The sequence below is a fragment of the Ischnura elegans genome, chromosome 4 (genome assembly GCF_921293095.1).
Source record: "Ischnura elegans chromosome 4, ioIscEleg1.1, whole genome shotgun sequence".
Lineage (NCBI taxonomy): Eukaryota > Metazoa > Arthropoda > Insecta > Odonata > Coenagrionidae > Ischnura > Ischnura elegans.
Window position 1 is genome coordinate 28,537,839 of NC_060249.1, and position 26,464 is coordinate 28,564,302.

Sequence of the window (26,464 nt, forward strand, 5' to 3'; positions counted from 1 at the left end):
ACAGGAATTTAGCTGATTAATGAATATTTTAATTTTATGGAAACAATGGGGCATATCATTAATTCAACTAACATCGCTTTACCCCCACTTCTGCTGCCAAGTGCTAGCTGACAATCTGAGGCATTTTGCAAAATACAAGCTCTATTCCACCGGATCTTCTTCAATTATTTTCAGTCCATCTTTGGGAGTTCTCACGAGATAAGAAGATGGATTGGAATTGCTATCAGGGAGAAACCAAATATTCTGAGAAAATATCCCTTTGTCTGGGACTGTAACAATAAAGATTTATAGCACCACTCATTAATTGTAACTTGATATATGCTTTCGGAAAAAAATACCGCATCAACTTCCGAGAAGCTCTGCTGCTCATATCGAGTTTCGCCAGAATGCTAACAATAAGTCTCCATCGTATTTTGACATTTATTTCTTTGCGTAAAATGCTTAAATAAACTCAGAAATACGTCGTGTTTGGTCTTATTCTTTTTTAAAGTACGCGCACATTACTAATATTTCAATTCAATAAAGGTGTAACATCAATTGACGAAAGTCATTCTTAGACACCTTTTGTGCTAATAGATGACTCATGCAGCGGTTGACCTCCGCAGAAATGGGGAACTTGGAAGCTGGTAGGAAAAAAAAGGTCAGTGGGGGAGAAAAGGGAGGGCCCGAAACACGTTTCTATTGTTCTCGTGTAACTTGGTATTTTTTCAAAGCTAAGGTCTTCGTAATATGATCCCAGCGCGAGCTGTGACCTTTTTTTTATTTCGAAGAAGAGGAAAGCCTCAGAGTGGGTGAGGCGTGTGCTGAATGGAGGGGGATAGCGGATCGTGGGAAATGCGCTAATGTAAGTATCCCACGGTACTCACACAGCAGTCGACCTCCAGGAATGGGGAACTTCGAAGCAGGTAGCCAGAAAAAGGTCAGTGGGTGAGAAAAGGGGGAGGGTGTGAAACACGTTTTTATTGTTCTCGTAACTCGATATTTTTTTCGAAGGAGGGGTCTTCGTAATGCGATCCCTGCGCGAGCTGGGACCTTTTGTTTGATTTCGGAGAAGAGGAAAGCGTCAGAGTGGGTGAGGCGAGTGCTGAATGGAGGGGGATAGCGGATCGTGGGAAATGCCCTAAGGTTGCTATCCCACGGCACTGAGGTTCTCCTGGTGGGGGGAATCGGGGATTTTCGGATTTTTTCACCCAACCATTTTCGGTTCCCCTCGTCGAACTCTTTTCACCGCTAAAATCCACGAATTTGATGTAATTCGTCAACTTGCGTAAAACGGCGCTGCGAGCACTAAATGACTACAGTTCTCCAAATTTTTCCGAGTCAACTACCAACGACGTGCGAGCGACAGTGTATGATGCGAAATTCAAGGTATTCGAGGCGGTACTTTCCACATAACTATTCGAAACCTCGAATATCGAATACTTTCTAATATTCGAGGTATTCGAGTATTCGCGGATACTATTCGCACATCTCTAGAAATAACCCACCCACCCCAGCCTGGAGATGATTGACGTGACCTTGGGGATAATGGCGTTCAATGCCATTATCTCTAAGGGGTTTCTAAATGAGTTGATGATGCTATTTTCACCACAGAAACAGGAAAACTGACTTTCACATTATGTTTTTGAGATTTTATGGCATAAACACAATTTTATTTCAGTGATAAGCACAAAATTATCATTACATACTGTATTTCCATTTATATAGGTATAATTAATAGAGTAAAGAAATGTTAGAATAATAACAGGATTAAAATTAGAGGTCATTTTTTGTAGAAACTTACGGGATTCCATTTAACAAATTTTAGAAAATTTCATCATAAAATAATAATATTGATCATATTATTTGGGCATTAGACAAATACAATTTGCGATAATCTTACTGAAAAATTCCATACCTAAACATGTCATTAGGAAGCATTAAGTCAATGCATAGTGTACAGAATATATCCATCCCTAATTCTTTAGAGAGGTCCTTGGGTTCTTGTAGTTTATATGAATTGCAAAAGTGTCATTAAGGAGAAATGATAACTTTATTTGTACTGTTTACATCTGATTGCACATGAGCATAAAAAAATCTAAAACCACTCTAATGTATTTTGCGTTCCTGTGTACTTTGTTACATTATCCCTGTATAAGACTGGAGAGGTAAATTCACCTTATAACCTGCATTGCCAGGTCTTCTCCAAGATCTGTTACTTTGATAAAATTCTCTTCCACATCAATCATTCTCTTCAGCAAGTGATAATCTCTGGATACCTCTGGATTGTCAGCCTCTTCAGCACAAGAAACCACCATCTTAGAAAAAATCCACAATGCATTTGAGAACAAATACTAAATTAGTCGTTTAGATAACATAAGCATTTCTTAAAATTAACATTACCCTAATATGCTATCAGCAGTTATCAGTCATTTGGTTTAAATTATACCATGAATGTAGCTACGTATGTACAAAAGAAATTCCCTCGATAACCTAGGCTCATACCTTACAGTGAGGAGGTAGACGGGTTGGTAGCCATGACACTTTGTTTGCACCTTGAGCTCCAGTAAGCTGATCCACAGAATCAAGAAACAGGAGTAATGGTTGTTGGGCAGATGCAAAAGTGAGCAGGTGCTTGAAATGAGCCATCAGTGGAACAAGGTCATCTGGGATTTCTTCAAATGGCAGCATGTAATTGTACGAAATCTTAAAATAAAATAATTATTTAAATCAAAATCAGACCACATGATGATGTTAAAACAAATTAAATATTGAATTTTAACATAGGTTAAAAACACATAGAGCACATCCCTGCTTAACAGTTTTGACAAGACATCTGAGCTCATTTTGCAGGTGCACTTTCCAATTTCAAATTTTGCTGATTTTATTTCCATTCACAACATATGTCAAAAATGAAGCAATTTCATGCCTCATTTGTCAAATTTACACATTAAATTTCATTGGTAATTAAAAGCTGCAGGCAAGGGGCAGGAAAATATTATGATGCACAATTGCAAATCATTTCAGACCAAGTATAACAACAATCTAGGTTCGAAGATTTTCATGGCGTTGATCAGATGATCTCTGCATTCTCTTCGGGTTTTCACTGCATCCGTTGGGTTTTGGCGACAACAGTTTTGACCTTCAACCTGAAGACGCTGACAGCAATGTCAGCGATACTGTTGTCGCCATAACCCAACGGATGCGGTGAAAACCTGAAGAGAATGCAGAGATCATATAACAACAATCATTACGTGGTCAGAATCAATTATATTAAGGGGAAGAATGAGGCAATGAAATCCGCAATGAATTAGTTACTGGGTATACAACATTTTGCCATTGAGAAATTATGTAACACAAACACTTCAGATACAGTGGCTCTGTAGCATAAACTGAATGGATTGGTGTTGATACTCTTCCTTGTCCGAAAATATATACATAATTCCAAATCAAAATACCATGTAATTAACTTTATGATTGGTCTTTTGCAACAGATTCATATCCCGAATCTATGGTTTACTGAATTGGGTGATAGAATTAATTCACAATAATTTTATAAAAAAACTCCACATGTTTTGTTGGAATTTTTGTTTCTAAGGTCAACTGGCTGCAAATATGTGACAAAACCAGTAAATAATCAAATTTCAGCTGAAGATAACTGATTTAGGCATCAATTTTTTCCCATAAATTTTCATGTTTACGGCTACACTAGAACCTCTTGTTGAAACAAAAACAATAGACACATTTTTCATAAATGCAGTAAGACAAGATGCTTCTGAATAATTTGTCAAGAATGAACATCTTGAGAGAATCAACTGGCAATAATTCACCAACAAATTGACAAAGAGAATGCCATAACAGCGAAGCACTTCAATTTTTTACCCTAGTTACTATCATGGCTCATATCTCAGCAGGTGATAATGAATAAGTAATGGTTGTCCATGCATTTCAGAAGAAAAAAAATACCAGAGTAATATTACAAACTTGAACCCTGAAAGACAAGCAGGATAAATAGAGGAATTCCTTAATGTTATTCACCAGGAAAAATTAAAATCGCTCAAGCAGGATATATATGTATTTTGAAATACATACATATATGCTATTAAATTTACAGTAATGATCCTAGCAAATGTCTATGAGAACAAATGCAGGGTTATGTCTATGATAATTAGCACGTTCAGCACCGCTTCGGTCATAATCGATACCTCCACTGTAAAAACGGTCAACAATCGCTCACCGAATCAAATCCACTCATTTAGTAGCCCAACAATAGAAATCAGCTCAGCTGGCAGTGCCCGGAGCATATATGCTCACCTACAAGCTTGGAGAATAGGAGATGAGCGTTTATGCTCCGGACACTGCCAGCTGAGCGGATTCGTATCGTTGGGCTACTGGATGAGCGGATTCGATTCGGTGGGCAATTGTTAAGCGTTTTTGCAGTGGAGGTATCGTAATGTCCGAATTATGTTCTTCACTTCCACGCCGCTTCAGTCATTATGACCGAAAAATGAGCCTTTTTTTTGGCTGCTCATAGCACGCCATCGCTTACAGCTACATCGGCAACGCGTATATGACGTGACCGACGTTGCCTGCGTAGCCGAATGCACACAAAAACTCAAATGGAAAGGATCCAATTATTAAAACAAAAGAAAATAGGATAACATGGCGCAATTGGCAAAAGATTACAGTAAGGAACCTGTTAAAACATTAACTTTAGAAAGATGTACTGAGTCACTTATTTTGCAAACTTCAGAAAAAAAAATTATCACCGAAAGATTGGTTTCATCATTAACTTAGGAAATTTCATTGAGTTCAAGAGCATGCCATGAGGAAAAAAACACTTGCCTGCTGACAGATGGATATTAATGTGGGTGTGAGAGCACTGCTGTCCGGAGTGGTCCCAAGGAAGCGAATGATGCAGACAGGTCTTGTACCAGCAAACCACACCGGAGTCATAGACGCTGCTTTGGCTAGAAGGGATGTCTTTCCACATCCACCCTCACCATGCAAAACCAGGGGGGGCTTTCTTTCCTCATTTGCATTGCTTCCCTCCTCTTCCACCAAATCACTCACCATATACATGTGCATCCTTTCCAAGTCATCCTCACGTCCATAAAACACCTGTAGAGTCATTATCATGAATACAGGATTTGCTATCTCAAAAAATAATACTTGGCAGTACAAAGCGCCTACAAAAAACCTGATGTTATCAATTTTTGGAATCTCTTATGCTACATCTAATCCAAATACATTTTTATCAATAAATCTTCATTGACCATACTTGACATATTTTCAACATATACATACATAATCTTTTTGCTTCATCTTATCCGCAAATTCCCACTTTTTTAGATCATTGTTTAATAAACCAGCTAGTTTTTTGAATGAATTTTACATTAAATTAAAAAAGAAGAACTTTATGCTTTCACATTAATATTTATTCACGACCATGATTTCAACGTTAGAAGTCATCATCAGGTGAACTCTACAGAGGTCCATCACATCCTTTTATACCAGGCTAGGAGGGGTAGGGAGGAAGGTAATTAGGTTGAACGGATGGGTCAACATAAATATTAATGTGAAAGCACAAAGTTCTTCTTTTTTAATTTAATTATGAATCGCTTTCACCAAGTTACGCCTCAAACAATCAATTGAATTTTACATATTTTTTTACAAAATTATGGACTACTAATTTAACCCAATTAAAGAGAATAAGGTAGACTAGTGGGTAGAGCATTGGGCTACTTATCACAGGGTTCCAGGTCCAAAACCTTTGTGAAGCCTTTTACCTAGTTCACCAAAAAAACTGCATCAAAATACAAATGCATTACTACGATATATGTATCAAGATGCATTTGACTTATTTCATTTTAGTTTATTCCCATCATCTCTTAACTCTTACCAGATCAAATTCTTAGATAGGTAGCATTATTACCATTCAGCTGAACTTTTAATGAGCTGTCAATGCCTACTGTGACCAAATATACAGCTTTCTATATAGAATTTGCTAATGGAGGGGCACATGGCTGCATTCAGGGAAAAAATAATAAATAGATAAATATTCTTAAATGTAGAAATCAAGGGAATTTCGTCCGTGAAGAACTGAAAATTTGCACTTTAAAATTAAATATGTATATTATATTTTTCTCTGATTGGGAAAACTGGAGGTAACTGCATTAATGCCCCATCAGAGATGACTGAATTTTTTCCAATGCACTTTTTAAACTCATCCCTAAGATTGGTTTATCTTTTTTCTTAGTCCAAAGCAGGTTCAAAATTGGGTCTGAAATGGACTGCAAAAAATGGAAGGGAGAAGCAGACTAATGGTCACAACCATGGACCACACCAAGTTAATGGAGTTTCTTTGACATACAGAAAAGAGGAAGTTCAAAATCCCTGGAAGGGAAGACTATGCTAATTGTATTATGTGATTCTGTACATTCCACCAACAAGGACCACAACTGATGAGGTCCGCATTAAGTGTGCCAAACAATTAAGCTGATATTCTTTTCCAACATCCATTTTTTACACCAAAGTAGAATATCTGAGAGGTTAAATGCAAAAAGTTTATAAGCCACACCCTACAGTATACATATCGACATACATTCAAGAAACATGAAGTTAATCACATTCCACATGCCCCAGAGCACTAACCTTGACAGAATTGTTGCACGCATGCAAGTGCTGCAGGATCTCTGTCACTATCTGCCCTTGTGCACTTGAGTCCTCCTTTCTCATTGCACGGTCAACAAGCTTGGTGATTGAACGGTAAAAATGAGTCAGGAAGTGAGACAAGTATTCCTCATGCGTTTCAGTATCCAAGCCTTCTCTCCCAATCCACTCCACAGTATATCTGCAAATGAATGTAACAACTAAATTCATTCATTGACATGATGGTTGTATCGTTTAAGATATATCCATCTATTTAAACTTTCATACTTCATGACTGTTACAAATATGACTTTTTATCAATCCGGAACTATCATTATAAATATGTGTTTGGTAACAGGAATGAGGAAAATAAGGAAAAATTAAGTTCTGTCATGGCATTCAAGCAGTCTGCCACCTGTTGTAGTTCTTCTACAGCCACAGCTATTGTAGTGCTACTTATACATTTACCAATATAATAGTACTTCCTTTGTAATTTTACATTTATGTATTACAAATTTAAAATCTCAAGGGTATCCTTATTTAAAATCTTTTAACCTATCCTTACACAGCCCTAGGATCTCCCCAATGATATAATTTACATTCCCCACTGATTGCTATGACATTTACGACAAAACATTATGAGGAGAATAAATTAATACAATTAACAACATTTTTAGCAGTTTCAATTTATACAATTTTTTTAATATAAAGTTTTTTTTGTTGCTGTCAGAAAACATAACTTAGAAAAAGACTTCCAACATTTGAGTCAGTAGTCATTATTTCCAAATAGATTAAAATATAGATGCAAAGGAGGCAATTTAAATTTTATAAATTAAAACAGAGGGAATTATCTAATATATGTATGTTTTCTCCAGCCACTACATACTTCTTGGTGGATGGGTGATAGTAACGGGTGGCACAAATTTTCCGAAATGTCACCAAATTCTTACCTTTGCAAATTACTGGATTCTATTTTGGCTGGCAGTCTTTCATCTCTTAGATTACCCAGTAGTTTTGTAGCCTCAGTGTCAATGCTCCGATTGAGGATGTCTATGAACAGTGATGCTTTCCGCAAGTTTTGCAGGTTGATGTTATTTATATAACGGACATATGCTAAGCAGTGGTTTCTGGTATTTTTAACATTTAAAATCCCATTGATGACTTCTCTTTCAGTCACTTTAAGTTATACGAGAAAAAAGTTACAATTATTTTACATTATCCAAAATTACTCTTGTAAATAATTAAAATAATAAATCACTGTGAAATGGGGTTATTCCGTACACTTTTTTGAGCAGCTTGTTTTGCATTGTTGGCATTTTTTACTAAATGAATTTAAAATGGAAAGTTTTTTTCCAACTGTTATACCATCTCAGCCTCTACAAGTCTCCACTGACAACAAGAGCAGACCAAACTGACAAAAATCTATTTTCTCTGTCTTTTAAGAATTAGTTGCTACATAGCAGAAACAAAATTACCAAAAGAGGGAACGATTTAGTTCCAAGAATAAAATATTGCAGTGGTTTCCAATGTTAGGGACAATAACAGTAGCTGCTCCCTTTCAAAGAGTAAGTGTACTAAAATGACAACTTGAAACTAATTTAGACCAGGATATAAACTGAGATAATCCAACACAATTAATTCATTTGACTGGCACAATGAAGCGTAGCTTTATACTATTTTCATTTCGCAGATAGTGAAATCACTAATTTATAAATTGGATGACTAGAATTTATAGTAATAATACAATTTATTCAAAAATATCTCTTTGAAACATTATAGGCTTTTCCTGACCTAATGAGGACAATTTGAAAAAGCAGTATGTAGTTGAAAATATTGCTGACCCCTGACAAAGAGTAGTCAACTGAAAGGGTATATCTATGCTCACAGCAAAATCTAAAGTTAGGTAATTAAAAGAAGGATTCATATCTGCTAGGAAGACCCTCAATAGAAGTACAGAAGAGACCCCCTGTGCAGGAGGCACCCCCTGCCACGAGGGTGGTCTGGTACACTTAAGCCCCTTAGTCATCCTTACGGTGAGGGAAATAGCCCAAGTGCAAGATATCCAGGTAGCAAAAAAAAAATTGGGTTAACGCTGCAGTCAGCATGCAAAAGGTATTAAAACGTTCCCACACTCTGAGGGTTAATGTGGATATTGTTTTATAAGCAGGCAAATAACAAAATAAACTCATGATCAATGGAGGATACAATTAAATGTTTCATGTACTGCATGAGAGATGTATTTAACACTGACCTGACATGAAATAACTGTGCATATTGTCCTTGGAGAGCTTTTCTGCATTAAACAGAGACAACGCTGCTTTACGTAATAACTTCTGCATCTTACCAAGAGTGTCCCACCAGATTGCCTGATCTTGTTGTTGTAGTTTGGGAACTCGCTAAAATTAATCAATGAGAATTAATTATAAAAATACTGATAGTAATAAAGAGTTTATTTAGTGCTCAGATTTTTATGAAGAAAATTTCACCTTATTGTTAAAGTTGACCAAAATGGAAGAAATTGGTTGAAGAACAGATACTGGGGGAACAGCATTTGCATCTTTTCGATACCATAAGTCCAGTAGGGAAGCATCAGTGCCTCCTGCAACTAAGTCATCCCTCAACATCTGCAACTCTGAGGACAGTATGTAGGTAGGAATCGGTCGATATCCATATTTCTGACCAAGGAATACCTAAAAATCCATAACATAGCAATTTAAAATATTGAGCTAATAAGAGTAAACCCGATCAACTAAATAACATTAAATAAATAATTACATATTATAATTTTGAAGCTGAAGAATTTTTTTTACTTTTTTCTTGACAGCTAGACTAGAGATAAAAACCATAATTTCATCACTGACAACAAATTATGCATGCAGATAATGTAACTCCTACGCTCAGTGTTCATTAATGGTTACTCCAATAGACTCTTTATAATCAAGATAACTCATTCACTGAGAACATTTATTTTTGCATTAATACATAGCTTAGACATTAATATAAATATGCATACAAGTTTTCCGGAATGAGTACTACATATTTTAAACAATTTAAGACCCAAATAGCAAACATACCCAAAATAGGGAAATCACAATTACCATTAATTTAGGTTCTAGTTGGTGCCTTCCTAAGCCTATGAAGAACTGGAGAGTCAATTGGGTTTTTTTTTATGAGCTGAGGGCCAGGAAGAGGTTTGGGGAGATTATGAAGGGGTTGAGAGGTAAGGGAAGGGATGTGAGTTTTGTGGGAAATGTTTATACCAGGAGATATAAATGCTTATGTGCCTAGATTTACACATCTTGTATATTTTCATGCAGAGGAAGGATATGATTTTAGGGAGGGTTTAATGTATAGTGAGCGAAAAATGGTAGCTGAAAGAAATTTCATAGTTAGTGGACTTGATTAAAATAGAGAAGTTGCGACTGGAGTTCACAGGGGAGTGGCAGCTGTTGATGCTGATGGAAAGAGGGGGAGATGCATTACCAATATAAAAGGATGGGCAGTGGTTGAAGGCTAACATATGAACCACAGTTTTGGAGGAGTAATTGGATTGGTATTTCAGTGTATCCGTGGTGAAGGAGTGCTGGTTGTAAGGTAGATTATTAATGTTGGACAACGGTTAAAAGATTTTTCAGCAGGGACAGTGGTGTGCTGAGTGTTCATTGATGGTGTTTTTGGGGCTGGATAAAGGGTTCGACGTACAGTAGAAACTCCCATTTCTAAACCTTTAATTATAATTAGAATCCTATGACAATGTACTCCAGAAAAGTTACCGAAGTTTTTTTTTAATGCCCGAAGAGACCTTGCAAACATAAGAGAGTTGAATTTTCATGGGAATATTTTTGCTAGTACAAAAAGCAGGATACTATGTCACTTTGTTAAAATTTTTCTCCGAGAGGATTAGGCTTTCCATCTTATCTTCAATTCAAGCTATAACTTTGCTTTGGGATTTCCATAAGTGCACCTTAGGATTCACCAAAGCAATTGAGCAAAAGCAAGGTGCTTCATAGGATTGGGAAAAATTTGATAAATGTGTGTTGAGAATATTTTTTATCTTGAGTGCAAAAAAAATTGTTCTTACCACAAAATTTGGCCCCATTGAGAGACGTTGGCAATTTTCAATTTCCTTCATACATAGTTCAGTGGTCATGTGATCGTCAGTGGCTTCATCTCGCACTCCCCAGCGCATATCCACTACCTTAAATAAAGGAGTAAAAGAAGCAAAAGTTACTGTCTATCATTGTTATTAAATTTTTACATTTTCTCTGATTTATTCGAAGCTAATTATGAGAACAAGAGTGGTTTTATTGATATACAGTTATAGTATTTGGAAGTATAGACCATAAAGAAAAATATCACATACCATTATCCAAGATGTAATTTCAATTAATTGAAATGCAATTAGGTTTCACAACTATCGAATGAATATGAGAAAAATCAACTTTGCTGGTTAGAAGGAGCGGGGGTCTTGAACAAATAAAATAACAGTCATGAAAGGGGAAGGCAAAAAATTGACAAAAATAGTAATGTCGTTTATTAAACATTACCAAATGAGTATGCACTTATCAAAGGGTTCTCACCTGGAATTCAAGACCATGTTTTTCTCTACAGAAATCCTTTATTTTAGGATATACCTGAGCCATCAAAGTATTCCTTTCAAGGGTGGTATCTGCAAAAATTTTTGTATGTTAAATAATAGTAATATGATGCATATAATTTCATCCCTGTTAGTCACCAGTAAAAATTATTGTCATAAAAACGTAAAATGAGAGAGCAATGAAAACCATTAAAAAAGAGACAGCTTATTATTACTGGTCACTTATTTGCAGTTTGCATTATATTGATTATGTGTGTTAGTTAACAACAGGGTCAGCTTAAGGGCTGGGCAACCCAGGCGACGTAGCTAGGGGGGCGACCAAATGCTCAAACCCCCCCTATAATTTGGGGCATTCCTAAACAAACACCTCAGTAGGGGGGCGACACAACAGCAGTTCGCCCAGCTAAATATTTTGTGCCTTGAGCCAGCCCAATAAGTTTATGGTTGAAAATAATGGATTTAATAAAAATTGAAAATGCCATCATGATATGTATCAGCAACCCATCATGTAGAATGGAAAATGTCACACAATTTGATGGACGATACATTTTGTACATATATACTTGTAACTCTTTTACCCTTTCGAGACGGTGGAGTTCTCTTCTTTGCATGACAGCTGGACTGAGCCCAAAGAGACTTTTCTGTCCTCTTCGTGCAGAGCATTTTTGCAGGATATTCATGAAGAAGGCTCTAGCGGATAATCACACACTCTCAGCATATACCTATTTCAACCCTTCCTTGCGGGGACTCTGCATTATCTCAGACTCCGAGGGTAGTTGGGCTCCCTCCTTTCTGGGTTAATAACCCTACCAGCGACATTGGTTCGCGGTCCATCATGCTTTGATTATATTAATTAGCTATATGGACAATTGTTGCTTGCACAAAAATTGCAACCTTCGAATAGAATTCCTTGTTTTATTCTGAGAATTGTTAAATTTTGAACCAAGCACTATGTCAATATTAACATATTTAATGCAGCAACAATTTCAATGTTGATGTTTATACTGAAATCGAGATGTAAGTTAATATTTATTGTAGAATTTTGTTTAAAAATTTTAAATGCAGCTTAAAAGACTTAAAAAATAATTCATTCTTAGCTTATATTTTTTGAGAAAGGAACAAATATTTATTTCGCAAATTATGACTGGATAAACAATTGCATGACCGCAGTCCCTTACCACTAAGAGGGTAGATAAGACGAAGAATATATATTCGTCTTCGGACCCTTCGTCTCATATGGTAAAATAAAACAAAGGGTCCGGGTACCTGCTCCCAGATTTCGAGGGTATGGCCTAAATCCCGCTTTGTTGGGTCCTGAAACTAAGACTTCGCGAACCCGTGACCGTCATTAAAAGGGGAGAGCAAGGAAACGTGAATTGTCGGCATTAGTTCGCCTGTGTAGAAAAATCTCTGACAAAAATTTGCTGCTTTTGTCTCTCAGGTCAAGAAACATCCTGCCACATATTTTTGTCATTTGTTGGGAAAAGGTTAATGGTTACATTCAGTTGTCAACAGGAATGGATTACGGTTGTTGTTTTGGGTGGGATTTACTTTTTTCCATGGTGCCTTGGTGGTCTCTCAGTCATAAATACGTCTACTTATAGACAAATAGTTTATAAGAATTCTTCCGTTATCTTTTGATATTGTTTGTCGGAATGATGAATTAAAAACTTACCATGGAGAGCAACTCTAATGATTACGTAGTACCATATTTTATTCTATTTTTGCTGGAATTATTGGGAGAAGCTCCCTCCGCATAGTGACTTCAATTATTGGAACCAGTGGGGTAGCCAGGAATTTCATTCAAGGGGGGGATTCCAAAACCAGGGGGGAAAATTTTTGAAAAACAAGGTACTATATAAAGGGGTTTTAACTAATTTTAACACTTTTCATAATCAAAAAACTTCATTTGTCAAAGAAATATTTTATGACGGATAGTAATATATAATTTGGGGGGTCAGGACCTCCCAGGCCTTCCTCCAAGCCAAGCCACTGATTCCCTGATAAAAATAAACTCCTCCATTGAGGAGAGGTCTACCCTCCATTGAGGGTAAGGGAAGGATAGGTGTATCCTTCCTAAACCCTTCAGCAAGGGTACACGAAGGGTATTTTAGAACATTGATGGGTAGGCCATCTCCTTCCTGGAGTGTACGGGAAGGGTTCTGCCAGCCTCAATGAAGGGTACAGGAAGGGTAGGACTAATATAAAAACTAAAAATCCATAAATTAACATAAACGTTTAAAAAATCACTAAGCAACTAAATTAAACTAATGGGGATGAGTTGTAACAGTGTTTTCTAAAATTATAAGACAGAAAAAAAAATAGGCCTACACTCGGTCTTGAACCCGGAACCCACATATTAGAGGAAAATGATTGTGTTTTTATATTTCGGGGGGCGGAGGGTACAATTCAAAGACTGCTAACGTTCTTGTACAGAACTCAATGCTCTTTAGCAGATGAAAGTAGCTGAGGAGACATTTTCAGGATATGTTTTCCTCAGTTATAAATGCCAAGTCCCAAGGAAGGGTACACGAGGGATTTTTCTATCCTTCCCTTACCCTTAATGGTGGGTAGAGGAAGGGTGCACGGATGGTAAGGCAAGGAGTTCCAAGGAAGGGTACAGGAAGGATTTTTCTATCCTTCCCTTACCCTTAATGGTGGGTAGAGGAAGGGTTGACGGATGGTAAGGGAAGGAGTTCCAAGGAAGGGTACACGAAGGACTTTTCTATCCTTCCCTTACCCTTAATGGTGGGTAGAGGAAGGGTTGACGGATGGTAAGCGAAGGAGTTCCAAGGAAGGGTACACGAAGGATTTTTCTATCCTTCCCTTATCCTTAACGGTGGGTAGAGGAAGGGTTGACGGATGGTAAGGGAAGGAGTTCCAAGGAAGGGTACACGAAGGACTTTTCTATCCTTCCCTTACCCTTAATGGTGGGTAGAGGAAGGGTTGACGGATGGTAAGGGAAGGAGTTCCAAGGAAGGGTACACGAAGGATTTTTCTATCCTTCCCTTACCCTTAATGGTGGGTAGGGCGTGGGTTGTGCAAGGGTAACTACCCACCATGAAGGCTACTACCCTTCCTTAACCCACCATGGTGGAGTTTATTTTTATCAGGGTTGGAACTCAAGGAGTAGGTTAAACTTATAAGTAATTGTAGGTACATCTGTAATGAATTTTTGGAGGCAATCATAGAGGAGGGAAGACGATGTGTTTTATTGAAATGAAATAAGAAGGGGTCAGTGATATGTTCAATATATCAAAGACCATGTGGACATATGATAATATATAGCAAAAACGTGGTAATGCATATGGAATGACCTTTCCAGCTAGGAAGCCATATGTTGCTGGAATTGTGCAAGATCTGATTGACATAGAGAAATATACTCTAGTTAGAATCCACCAACTGAACGAGTAAACATTATACTGGTAATTAGGAGCTATGACAATCCATATATATATATATATATATATATATACATTCTGCTCTATACATTCATTCCATGGATGAAACGGCCATATTCTCCCAGGCCATCATAATGATAAGTATCACTTTCATCAGTATGAAATTTCTGTCAGTCAAAAAATAGGCTGGAGACTCATAAATATATCGCCATACATAACTCCAAACATATATAAGATTTCGACTCACCTGTAAAAGTGGAACTCGTGAAAATTCGGACAATTTTCGAGCTAACTGGAGGAAGACTTTCCAGAGATCCAGCAAATATTAGATCAACCGTTCGATCATCCATGGTTTGGTGTTCACTAAGAAGTGCTAAGAAGAGGAACGGAGCTATCTATGGAATTCTCCTCAGAAACAGTTAACTAGCCCTGTTTCTTTGATCCATGCAACAATACCTCCTCTTCGCCTCCCTTTTCTACTGCCATCCCTACCCTACCCCCACTTTCATCAGACTCGAGGCCATCGTGTCTTGGTACGGCTGGTACCGCTAGTGCCTTCACTGCGTCGTCACGATTCAACAGCAATCGTCGTAGGGTCGGCAAACATTTAATCGATAACTATACTAATAGAACTTCATCAAAAGATTCATGGATAGTACATTATTCACATTTTTAATAACCGCGGATACTAAATGAAATGAAGAATTTCCCATTGAAGTCATAAAAAATGAATATAAAAGCGGATATCAAATGTTATCCTTTGGATTTGGCATAACAAGATTTTGAGTTGATGATTGTTCCCTCCTTCGCTTTACTGTTTAGCGGATTTCAGTTGGTTCAGTTATTCTCGCCACCGCAACGTGGCGTTTATGTTTTTGTCGTGGTCGTCGTGGTCTAGTGGGTCGCACAAACAATGGGTAAATGAGGCTAAAGATATCAATGAATTTATTTACTTTATGTGTGCATATTACGCCATTCCAGGAAATGTGCAATTAGTATTTGCTTTGTTTACATTATAGACTATGCCATTCAGGGCGTTCCATTTAATGACGATACTTGATGTTTGAATTAGATTGAATGGCTGTGGATATGTCATTCTGTATTGTTTGAAGAAGCAGGCGACGTTTGTAGTCATGAGGTCGTGAGACTGATTCATAGCATGTTGTAGACCTACACTCGGCATGGTTCTCTAGTCTTCAAGGAACAGGAAACAGCGTACTTAAAAGTTTGCTACTGCTTTTACTCGTATTCATAGAATTTATTTTATCGCTATAATGGACTATCTTTGGAGGGGTATCCTCTCAATAATATTTGTAGGCTTCATTCACGTATACTGCGTGGCCGAAAACGATCTCTCTTCTTTGGAGCTGGTGCACATTGTAGGTATTCACTTTTATACTTTTTGGACGGCTCTTTCTTTTTTATGACGTTTTTTTTTCTTTTTAGGTATTTAGGCATGGGGACAGAACACCTGTTGAGGCGTATCCTAATGACCCATACAAAAATTCAAGTCTTTGGCCTGTCGGTTGGGGACAGTTGACAAATGTGAGTTGATCCCTGCAGATTTGCCGTAAAATTGTGAAATTAAATTTGTCAGCACAAGTGTGATTAATGGCGTGGTTTAGTGTTCAGTTATTTGTGAGGTCAAGATTCTAATCAGTGTGGTACCAAAAACATCTTTTTTTCAGGAAGGAAAAAGACAGCACTATGCATTAGGTCAGTTTTTTCGACGACGCTACGGGAAGTTTCTCAGCCCTCTGTATTCTAAAGATGAAGTGCACGTACGGAGTACAGATGTGGACAGGACTCTCATGTCAGCTGAATCAAACCTAGCTGGGCTTTACCCACCTCAAGGGAATCAGATATGGGAGGAAGGAATCACTTGGCAACCTATACCAATTCATACCCTCCCGGAATCACTTGATCAAGTTAGTCTTCACCTTTCCTCAGAGATATGTTTATTTTTATGTCAGAAAAGCGTTTACTCGTCCACCGTTATTCAATATTTATTTGTGAAGTATATTTTTTGTTTCTATTGTCAATATGGTTGGATTCTTTGGTAATTATTATTACTTATTTATTATTTATTATACGTTATTAATACTTGTGCAAGAACACCTAAGAGGGCCTGTTTCACTCCTGCCATCCTCCAAATGAAGGAGAAACTTGTCTTGGTCCATAAGTCATATAGTTTGAATCGTTACAAACTTAATAAAGAACTCCTTACCAAAGCACAGAATGAATATAATATGCTTGTAACCCAAGCCAAAAGAGCAGCAAACCTTGAATACATTTCCAATTCTGGCAATAAACTTAAGGCAGCATGGACGGTCATTAAAAAAGAGGCTGGTATAACAAAAACTTCTCCTCATCTCTCAATCTCTCCAGATGGCCTCAACAAATTATTTATTGAAACAGTTGAGAACATTACTTCAACCACACCCTCTGATAAATTCGTTGATAAAAGGTACTTTAAGTGGAAATGGGTAACACCATATGAGATCTTTAAAGTAATAAAATCTCTTAAAAACTCAAGCAGCAAAGACATTTATGGCCTCTCAAATAACCTCTTAAAGACCTTAAATGAATCTCTCATTGAGCCTCTCAGTATAATAATCAATACTTGTCTTCAATCTGGTGTCTTTCCGCATCATCTTAAATACTCAAAAGTAACTCCTGTATACAAAAAAGGCCCTAAAGAAGATCCTAACTCATATCGCCCTATTTCTGTCATACCAATCATTGGTAAAGTCTTTGAGGTAATTATTAAATCTCAGCTATATGACTATTTAGAAAGTAATGGTTTTTTCAGTTCATCTCAGTATGGTTTCCATAAAGGTAAAACCACCACAAAAGCTCTACAATTTATCACCAATATTATCCACAACTCTTTTGAAGATCAATCATCAGTGGCTTTAACCCTATGTGATCTTACCAAGGCCTTTGATTGTGTCTCTCACTCCATATTACTTGAAAAATTAAAATACTATGGTATCTCAGGAGTTGAGTTGTCTCTTTTCCGATCATATCTAGTTAATCGTCAACAATTTGTTGAAATGGAGGGAGTGCAGTCCTCCTCCCTCCCTACCCAATACGCCCCAGGGGTTCCCCAGGGGTCTGTCTTGGGACCCATTTTATTCTTAGTAATGATCAATGATCTACTATGCAGTATACCTTCAAAATCCATTCTTTATGCTGATGATACGACCTTAATAGATGTCTGCAAAACTACTACCTATGCTGCTCAAAGTGCAGACAATCATCTAGTATTGGCCAATGATTGGTTTAGATTCAATGGCTTTATACTTAACATAGAAAAAACTCAAAAGCTTATCTGTAACCTGAAGCCTGCCAACAAAGTCAAGCCAACAAAGTTACTTGGGTTTTATCTGGACTCTAAACTCAGTTGGAGCTATCACACCACTGAGGTTAATAAAAAGCTTTCCAAAGCTCTCTTTATTCTAAGAAAGCTAAGCCCGATAGTCCCTTCTGATTATATGCAATCTATATATTGTGCTTTTTTTAACAGCCACATAGATTACGGCCTAGAAATATGGGGTAGTGCCCCTGATATAAAATCAGTGTTTCTTTTGCAAAAAAAGGCAGTTAGAATACTAACTAATTCTCCATCTCGTGAACACTGTCGCCCACTATTTATTAGATTGAACATTTTAACTATTTACAGTATGTACGTGTACAGAGTTTTACTATATATGAAAGAAAACCTTGATCTTTTCCCTATAAGAAGTACAACTCATAGCCATAGCCTAAGAAATAAGAATTCCTTATCACTAAATCAGTGCAGATTAACCAAAACCCAATTCTCCATACATAATTTAGGTACCAAGCTATTTAACCATCTCCCTATCTCAGCCAGAATGGCTAGCTTGACCAAATTCAAGAGTGTGATTCACTCATGGCTAGCCTCACAGCCATTGTATTCTGTCAGTGAATATTTTACTCTTAACACATGTGATATTGTATTCTAATATATTCATATACTTTCTATTATATTTCATTTATTTTTATTATTTTTATTAATTGTACACTGCCTATGAACTGCGACTATCTTTTCTTGTACATTCTATATGTATGTGCAATTGAATTTCATCTGTGACGAGGTCTGTGTATCTAATGAATACTATTGACCAATAAAGATTATTATTATTATTATCTTAAGTGCCTCATTGTCATGAATCTGAAATTGATCTCTTTGAGTATGGAATGTAATTTCCTTTTCTTAATTTTTTATTTCTCAGATTTTAGCAGGAAAAAAACCCTGTCCTCGGTACGAGTATGAATTCAAAAAATCAAAGGAGCTACCAGAAATTAAGATGCTGAATGAAGAAAGTAAAGAATTATATAAATATTTGACGGAGAAAACGGGGAAACTAGTTCATGATATAGAAAGTGTGGAATTCCTTTACAATACATTGACGATTGAGGTAAGGTTTCATTGTATTTTCCATGAAAATGTCAGGAAAAGTGATAACTTTTGTCAGGGAACATCAGAGAGTCATAAATTAATTTCTTTTCATCAATCATGTGGCAGCAATAACTAATGATTTTGAATGAATTGTTTTTATTTTAGGAGAGATTCAATTTCACTCTTCCTGAATGGACCAAGGGTGTGTATCCAGACAAGATGGAGTATTTGGCTGCTTTTAGCTTTACTTTGCCTACGTACACCAAGGAACTACAGAGACTCAAAATGGGTATGTATTGATACATGATGATCATTTGATTGAATATGTTTGTCAATGGATACTATTTCTATCCTTGAAATAATTTATTTGGCATTTTCTTATGCTAAGTTCATATTTCTCATAATCTTTCTTTCTAATGTTCAAATTAGCACAATATTATAATTACTTGTCTTTGATGGAAGTATTTGAGTGAGAAGTGTACACAGTGGAACCGTGTCTGAACAGTGTCAATGAAATCCGTTGTGAAGTCAGTAACTGTTCAGGGTTTTGCCTGTTCTTCCTTCCGGGGACAGCGCATTTTATTTGGCTCTATCCATGTCGACCCGCATCTTGAGCAGTTTGTCACAGTCATTAGTTAACGCAAAATTGCAATGCCGTGTTGCATTATGCAGGATAACCACACTTTTCGATGCCTTGCATAGGTGTATCAACTTACGAACAAGCTCTCGGAATGCATTGCGTTCATATTTTGAAGACTTACTGTATATGTGCATGATTTAATTGCCTATATCATACTCTGAAGCTATTCTGCAGTGTGCATGTAAGTATGAGAGATTGAATAGTCAAGGAATTTGGGCAGTGTTTTTTTGTATGATTCCTGAAAGAAACACTCTCACCAAGTTCGTTATTACGAACTTCCGGTTTTTCGGTCCTGTGAACTTTGTAATTACGAGTTTTTACTGTAACTGCTTTTATAACTGTGTTGCTTTCGTTCAAGTTATCTACGTACACCCATGTCTCCCATGTCACCCATGCAAGGGATGCGTTCTTTGGGGTCTTTGCGCTATACGAATTTGCGTTAAACGAGAGCGTTTTAACATTGGGAAGATAGGGATGTGTTCCTGGTAGCATAGGTGTTGGGTATCTAATACCCTCTAAACCATATATATTCCCATAAATAGAATAAAAATACCTTATTTATGTAAATTTTATAGTTTAAAGTATCTTTAAAGATAGTGGGCACACATTCAAAGACTTTTATTCACGGTAAAAAAAAATTTGTACCTGCTTTTGAAATTCCCTCCTGTCGTGCGGGTAGGTTAACATCTGCTATCTCAGGAGTTCATAATGCATTGCCGGCAGTTGACGATTTTTCAAACCAGTCTAAAAACAACTATTGTGTCACCCAGGCCCTTTTGTTGCTCATCGAAATGCCAGGCAAATGCTACTTTGAATGCCATTTCATTGCTAGCGGAGTTTATGAATGATAAATCATTTTAATTTGAAGTCCTCCAAGGTATTAGCAGCTACGTGAAACAGTCTTAAAAAGCCTTGAAACCTGACCCAGGTTTTCCTTCCCAGAAAACGAATGAACGAGAATGAATTCTTTTCCAAAAGAATATCGTCTCGTCAACAATAAAAACTAGTCGAGGGGGAAAGGAGCCACTTTCAATCACAGCTGGGAGCTCATCAGAAAATGTTGTGGTGACTGCGCTATCAACACTTGCAGATTCACCTGATATCGTCGCACTGAGAATACCTGCTTGCCGTTTAAAATTCTGGAATCAACCGGAGCTTTCACTTAATGTCTCGGAGCGATTACCACCCTCTATTAGATTCACTATGAACTTTCCGTATGTGTAGACTGCTTGGATGAACGAAAGATCCACAGAGAAAAAATCATTCGCCTTGACCGGGATTCGAACCCAGATCCCCCGATTTCTGGTCGAGTGCTTTAGCCAGTTAAGCTACCGAGGCGTCATTCTTCCCTGTGGAGAATCAAATATCCACAGGGAAGAATGACGCCTCGGTAGCTTAACTGGCTAAAGCACTCGACCGGAAATCGGGGGATCTGGGTTTGAATCCCGGTCAAGGCGAATGATTTTTTTCTCTGTGGATCTTTCGCACGATTGTGCATTGCGGGTGACTCCCGTAAAAGTTATCACCGCGGCTAGTCCCAGTATACTTTAAACCCTGCTTGGTTGAAGTTGGTGCGAGTGAGGTCACTGATGTTTCAACTTTGTCTTTATTCAGAATAAGGAATCTTGAGTTTAAACTTCCGTGCGATATCGCCTTGACGCTCTCCATTTTCAAAGCAATAGACCTCTTTCAATTTCTCTTCTAGGTTTATGGTTTTTCTTGATAAATTCTTGATTTTTCTACCCGCATTCCTATTTTTTGCCATATTCTCTTGGTTTTTACTCTGTATGGCTCTATCGAAATCACATTAATTTTCACATCAAATTAATGATCTAAATTAACTATTATCATTCTGTGAAGGAGACGAGATAAATTACTTCAGTAGGCTGGCTATCTGGACCCAATGACGAGTAATACTTTCGGCCATTGCATAGCAATGAATTTCGATTGATATATAAACAAAAAAGAAGATTTGAGGTAAGCAATAATATTAATATGCGTAAAATGATAGCAGTTTTGTGTGTTCTTAGGGCAAGTTCACGTTTTATCATGAGAGCGTTTAAGTTTTTTGATTAGGCTACACTGCGTTGCGATGTTTCCCCCAAGGATCAAATTTGTGCTATATCGAAATTGCGCTATATGAGACATGGGTGTATTGCTTTTGGGTACCTACATGTGAGGTTTTTTTGATTTTGTCTATGCACACTCTGTGTCTTTCTAATTTTGGATTTGTTATGAATTCCTAAATGCATTGCTATATTTCTCTCATTTATCACCATCAGTGAGAGAAATATACCAATGCAGTTCAGAAATAAATGCTTTTCAGCTTAAGCATTATAGTAGTTAATGATAAATGTATGATTCCACTATTGATTGCAGGGCCTCTAATTAGTGAGATGATGGATCATTTTATAAAGAAGAAAGATGGTACTCTCTCTCCATCTCAGCGAAAGCTGTTTATGTATTCAGCTCATGACACAACTATTGCAAATCTCCTGATGACATTTGGTCTTTTCAACCCACCATTCTCTCCTCCGTACACTTCAACAATTTTGCTAGAACTTCACCGATCTTCAAGTGATAATTACTATGTTTCTGTAAGTACTGCATACAGTGCCACTTAGGAGTGTTATCTATTTAATTTAATACAGTTCATTGTATTACATGTAATGTTCCTTTTGGCTAATGGTGACTGTGTGAGTGACCTAGAGACCCTAGAATTGGTTTTCTTAAAATGTTTACTCTTGCCAATTAGAAACCATCTAAATGAAGTTGCCATAAAATGTGTGTCAAGAAAAAGGCCCTTAAAATGAAGTAGATGAGTGCATTTTTTGTGGTGGAAACTCAGGGTCTGAATGTATGAAAGAAGAAACTCTTTGCCTTTTTAACCATACCCCTGGAGGCCAAATATTTTGCATTAATTAGTATTAAATATGCTTTCAACTTTTGGCTTGTGATCAAAGCATTGTTGAGGGAAGAAATGTAATCACATCATTAAAATTTAGAGAAATATTTATTGCATTGCTAATTATGAGCATATTAAAGAAAATTGCATAATGCTGACTTATGAGACCTGGAGGAACTAATGGTTTAAGGTGGTGACATTGAGGAAGAATACATATTTATATCATATTCAGTAAGATAGCAAAATATAACCTTTTCATCGAGCTCTACATTCTATGTTCCCTAGAAAATGACCTTTCTCATTAAAATGTCTTTAGAAATTAGATATGTATGTGAGTTTTTATTGGCTCGGATGTCAGTGCTTGTCAATTTGCAGAAGACAGTTTAGGTTACAATTTTAAATAATTGGAGTAAAAAAATGGTTGAGGATGCGCCTTAATAAAAGTTTAATGAAAAATAAAACATATTTCATAATAAGGCTAATTTTATTATTTTTTAGCCAGTTAATCTTGTGATTACATTCCAAATTTGTTAATTAAAATGTGCTTTATTCATTAGTCAGCTGGAAATTTATTAGTGTAGGCTTACATTTGTTGGGTGATCATGTTGCTGTCTTCATTTCATCTTTTCCACGAAAGATGTAATGACAGTGCTTGTGTCTCTGTTGCTGCTATAGCTTTTGCCGTTGACTAAGTTCTGACCGGGTCAGATTTTGAGCCAAAATTAAAAATGACCCGACCAAAGCCAAAAATTTTGGGGCCATGTCTACCTATAGCTTGTAGTACTGACAGTTCCTCTCTCAGAATATTTTCTTAACATTTTTATCACATTAAAGAGCTTTTTGAATGGTGGGGGACATGTTTTTCATCAACTGCTTTATATGGTCTAGTACTTAATTAGTAAACTTCTCTTGGTATTCCTACCACATCAAAAACTCCATTTCTGCCAATTCTTTGATCTATGACTTGGGGCTTATCCTCAGGGCCACAGAAGAAGAGAAGTTTGCCTTCATACTTTTGCCAGGAAACCATCAAATCTTATTACTTAAGTAGTGTTCAGCATGTGCACTTTTAATCCTAAGGGCTAAGCTATCTTGGTATCCATATTGAATTTAGATTTTTTGAAATGTTTTAATAAACAAAATACATAGGAATGAATTAGTTAAAAAATAATGTTGTGGTCAATTCTGATCCTATGCGTTGTGCGACTGACCAAGGTTAAGATATGTCATTATCAAAATATTTAAGGATTTTCTTTTTGGCTTGTATTGTTCATCAATAACTATCTTATAATGTTTTCCCTTTCAACACTGATAGAAATGTGTGCATTTGTTCAAGGTGAATCATTATGTTTTTATTTTTCCCGCAGCTTCTGTACAAAAATGGCACCAAAGCTGAAGAGGTGATAGAATTGACCATTCCTGGATGTGTTCAGCATTGTCCCTTGGATCATTTTGTGGAAATAATGAGTCCATTGGTGCCAGTAGACTGGAAAAGAGAGTGTTCCATGCGTTACGATGATGATGATTCTGCCATCAATGCATTTGGAATCGCGGCACCAATACCTCTTCATGATGTGGCTATTATAAGTATGGAAACATTCTCTCACTGTAGAGAGGAAATTTTTTTCATTTGAATGAGGTCAAATCCATTTAAATTCATGCAGGGGGTGGAGGGTCACCATCGTGGCTATTTGTATAAAAAATATATTCGTTATGGACCTGTATGAATGATTTACAAATTGGCAACTTTTAACTTTCTAAGTTAATTTTTCATAAAGTTACAGCCATGTAAAAGAGCACCAAAAATGACCACTCTGGTGAGTTTGGGGGAGAAGACAATATTTAAATTTTTAATCATTCAAATAGGTGTAAAACAATAAGACACATTTTTTAGAAACATCCCTGATGGTGACCTTGCATTTTTAGTGGGGCCCTACATGGATTAGAATGGAATGGGTAATATGATTTTGATTAGCAAACTCCCTTTTTTAAATATTTACCTCTGTTTAGGGAAATTTGTGAGAATTTTTTGAGAATCTGTTTTATTTTTTATGCCTCTTTGGTTTAACATGTTAACCATTTTAGTTGTGGGATTTACATGGCCTTTATCTTTTATTGCATTTGTGTTACCCAGCTCATGTCCTGTCTAGGGTATCTAGCAAAGGGAATCCACTGTAGTCATTGCATGTGTGAGTTGATTCATCAAGCAACACTCAATTTTTCCTGCTCCTGTCATGATGCAACCATCATATCTCCTTCATATTACAAACCCCAATTTGATCAAGTTATCATTTCAAATCCCATTGAATTTATTACTGTGGAGTTCTGCTTTATGTCCTCATTAACTGTCATGCTTCCATTTGGTTGGCCCATTCCTCCCAAGTCCTTGCCTACCAAAAGCGTCAACTAAAAGCATTTAGTGCAGTTGATTCAAGCATTGCCGATCCTCCTCCTGCCTTATTTTCATCACTCCCTTCCTGTTGTTAGGTTATGAAGTAACCTCTGCGACATGATAAGTCTGTTTGAATGTAATTAAGGGGATCTGTCCCTTGCATGAAGAATTTCTGATAACAATTTATATTACTCATCCTGTCAACCAAATAGAATCCACTGTATCTTGCTGTAGATATATGTTATAGCTTTATTATAAAAATTTTAATTGTATGGTATATGCCCCATGTAGCAGCCTGCTTATCTTTTAAAAATATTTTTTTATGTATTTTCAGCTGTCATTACATCTGCTGCCACTGCACTTTTGTTGGCTGTGTCCTTAATTATTTTCCTTGTTTACTGGTGCAAGCGGCGTGATTCTCCACACTGGTACTACAAGCTCAGCACTGAGGGTCCATAATGTTGACAAGGTGCCCAATCAATTTTTTTGTCAGTAGACCGGATAGCATTTCTCAATGTTTATTATTTCTACTAATTTTAGACTTGGACATTGTAATGTTGATAATGTCGTTGTTATTTTTTACCTTTTCATGACATTCATGAAAAATGGTCTCAGTGTATGTCTTTTATACTGCAATTGGCTTCACCACGGTAACCAATTGTTTTAAGGACGAAAAGTTTCTCTCATTAGGTATTATAGTTTCTTATGGTTTATTGTATTTTTTGAGTTTTGTTGATTACTGATGTGGATATTTCTGCTGTTAGTGTCTGGGTAGTTTTTTTTCACATTTCTTTATACTGTAGTCAATGGAATTATTTTGTTTATTACTTAAACAGGGGTATTAAGAAATCTGATATTTTACTTTGCATTTAATTTTGTCTTTTTTGTGGGGACATATGCTTAGTTGTATGTATTATTGTGTACTTACATTCCAAAGTTAACTTTTGAGCCCTCACAATGCTTTTATCATTGATGATGTTTGTGAGAATGGTCTACTGAATGTCAGGCTTGGATATATATATTTCAATGGACACTTCTTCTGAATCTCTTGATGACCGGCTTTGAACAAAGAGTCTGCAGTTATACTAGTGATAAGGTGTACTATTTGAGGCTAATGCATGGTGTGGCAGTTTATACAGATCATGTACATCTGAAATATAAATTGGCATCAAAATTCTGTTTGAATCTTACTTATTGACAAAACCTTTAGTTGTAGTTTTCACCATGATATTTCCTCCCTTTAATATTCCTTCCATCTACTTTTACTTTGATTATTAGCTTCCCTGGACCATTAGTTGTTATGATGTGTCCTGTTTAGTTTTTAGTTTTTCTAAGGAATTTTTGAAACTGTTGTGCATTTAAAATGTTTTATGTCATTTGAAAAATTGTGTGTCATTGGTCTCAAATCTCCCAGGGCAAGTCTCAATATTCTATAGTGGCTCAAATAAATGGCAATCTTAGACTGTCTTCCAG

General features: G+C 36.7%; 2 protein-coding genes across 2 annotated transcripts in view; one reads left to right on the top strand and one right to left on the bottom strand.

Annotated features, from left to right (window-relative positions):
- The window catches only part of LOC124157196 (NACHT and WD repeat domain-containing protein 2), a 53,630-nt gene extending 38,240 nt beyond the window's left edge, over window positions 1–15,390 (bottom strand). The window contains exons 1-10 of the mRNA XM_046531737.1: window positions 14,876–15,390; window positions 11,211–11,299; window positions 10,712–10,828; window positions 9,117–9,320; window positions 8,882–9,026; window positions 7,581–7,806; window positions 6,634–6,832; window positions 4,825–5,100; window positions 2,485–2,685; window positions 2,158–2,297 (exon numbers count right to left, since the gene is read on the bottom strand). Coding sequence (XP_046387693.1) covers window positions 2,158–2,297; window positions 2,485–2,685; window positions 4,825–5,100; window positions 6,634–6,832; window positions 7,581–7,806; window positions 8,882–9,026; window positions 9,117–9,320; window positions 10,712–10,828; window positions 11,211–11,299; window positions 14,876–14,978 — 1,700 coding nt within the window. The 5' untranslated portion in view covers window positions 14,979–15,390. The remainder of the gene's footprint in view (window positions 1–2,157; window positions 2,298–2,484; window positions 2,686–4,824; window positions 5,101–6,633; window positions 6,833–7,580; window positions 7,807–8,881; window positions 9,027–9,116; window positions 9,321–10,711; window positions 10,829–11,210; window positions 11,300–14,875) is intronic.
- Window positions 15,391–15,537: 147 nt separating this feature from the next.
- Window positions 15,538–26,168, top strand: LOC124157199 (prostatic acid phosphatase-like). The gene is made up of 8 exons (XM_046531741.1): window positions 15,538–16,007; window positions 16,075–16,173; window positions 16,317–16,556; window positions 18,888–19,073; window positions 19,220–19,343; window positions 22,074–22,291; window positions 23,967–24,186; window positions 25,326–26,168. Exons 1-8 carry the CDS (start codon window positions 15,903–15,905, stop codon window positions 25,448–25,450), a joined length of 1,317 nt encoding a protein of 438 aa, XP_046387697.1. The 5' UTR covers window positions 15,538–15,902; the 3' UTR covers window positions 25,451–26,168.
- The last annotated feature ends 296 nt before the right edge of the window (window positions 26,169–26,464 follow it).

Coding starts and splice junctions, on each gene's coding strand:
- LOC124157199 (XM_046531741.1), top strand. CDS start 15,903: ATGGACTATCTTTGGAGGGGTATCCTCTCAATAATATTTGTAGGCTTC. Junction 16,557..18,887: donor TCCCGGAATCACTTGATCAA/GTTAGTCTTCAC, acceptor TTTATTTCTCAG/ATTTTAGCAGGAAAAAAACC. Junction 19,074..19,219: donor ACAATACATTGACGATTGAG/GTAAGGTTTCAT, acceptor TTTTTATTTTAG/GAGAGATTCAATTTCACTCT.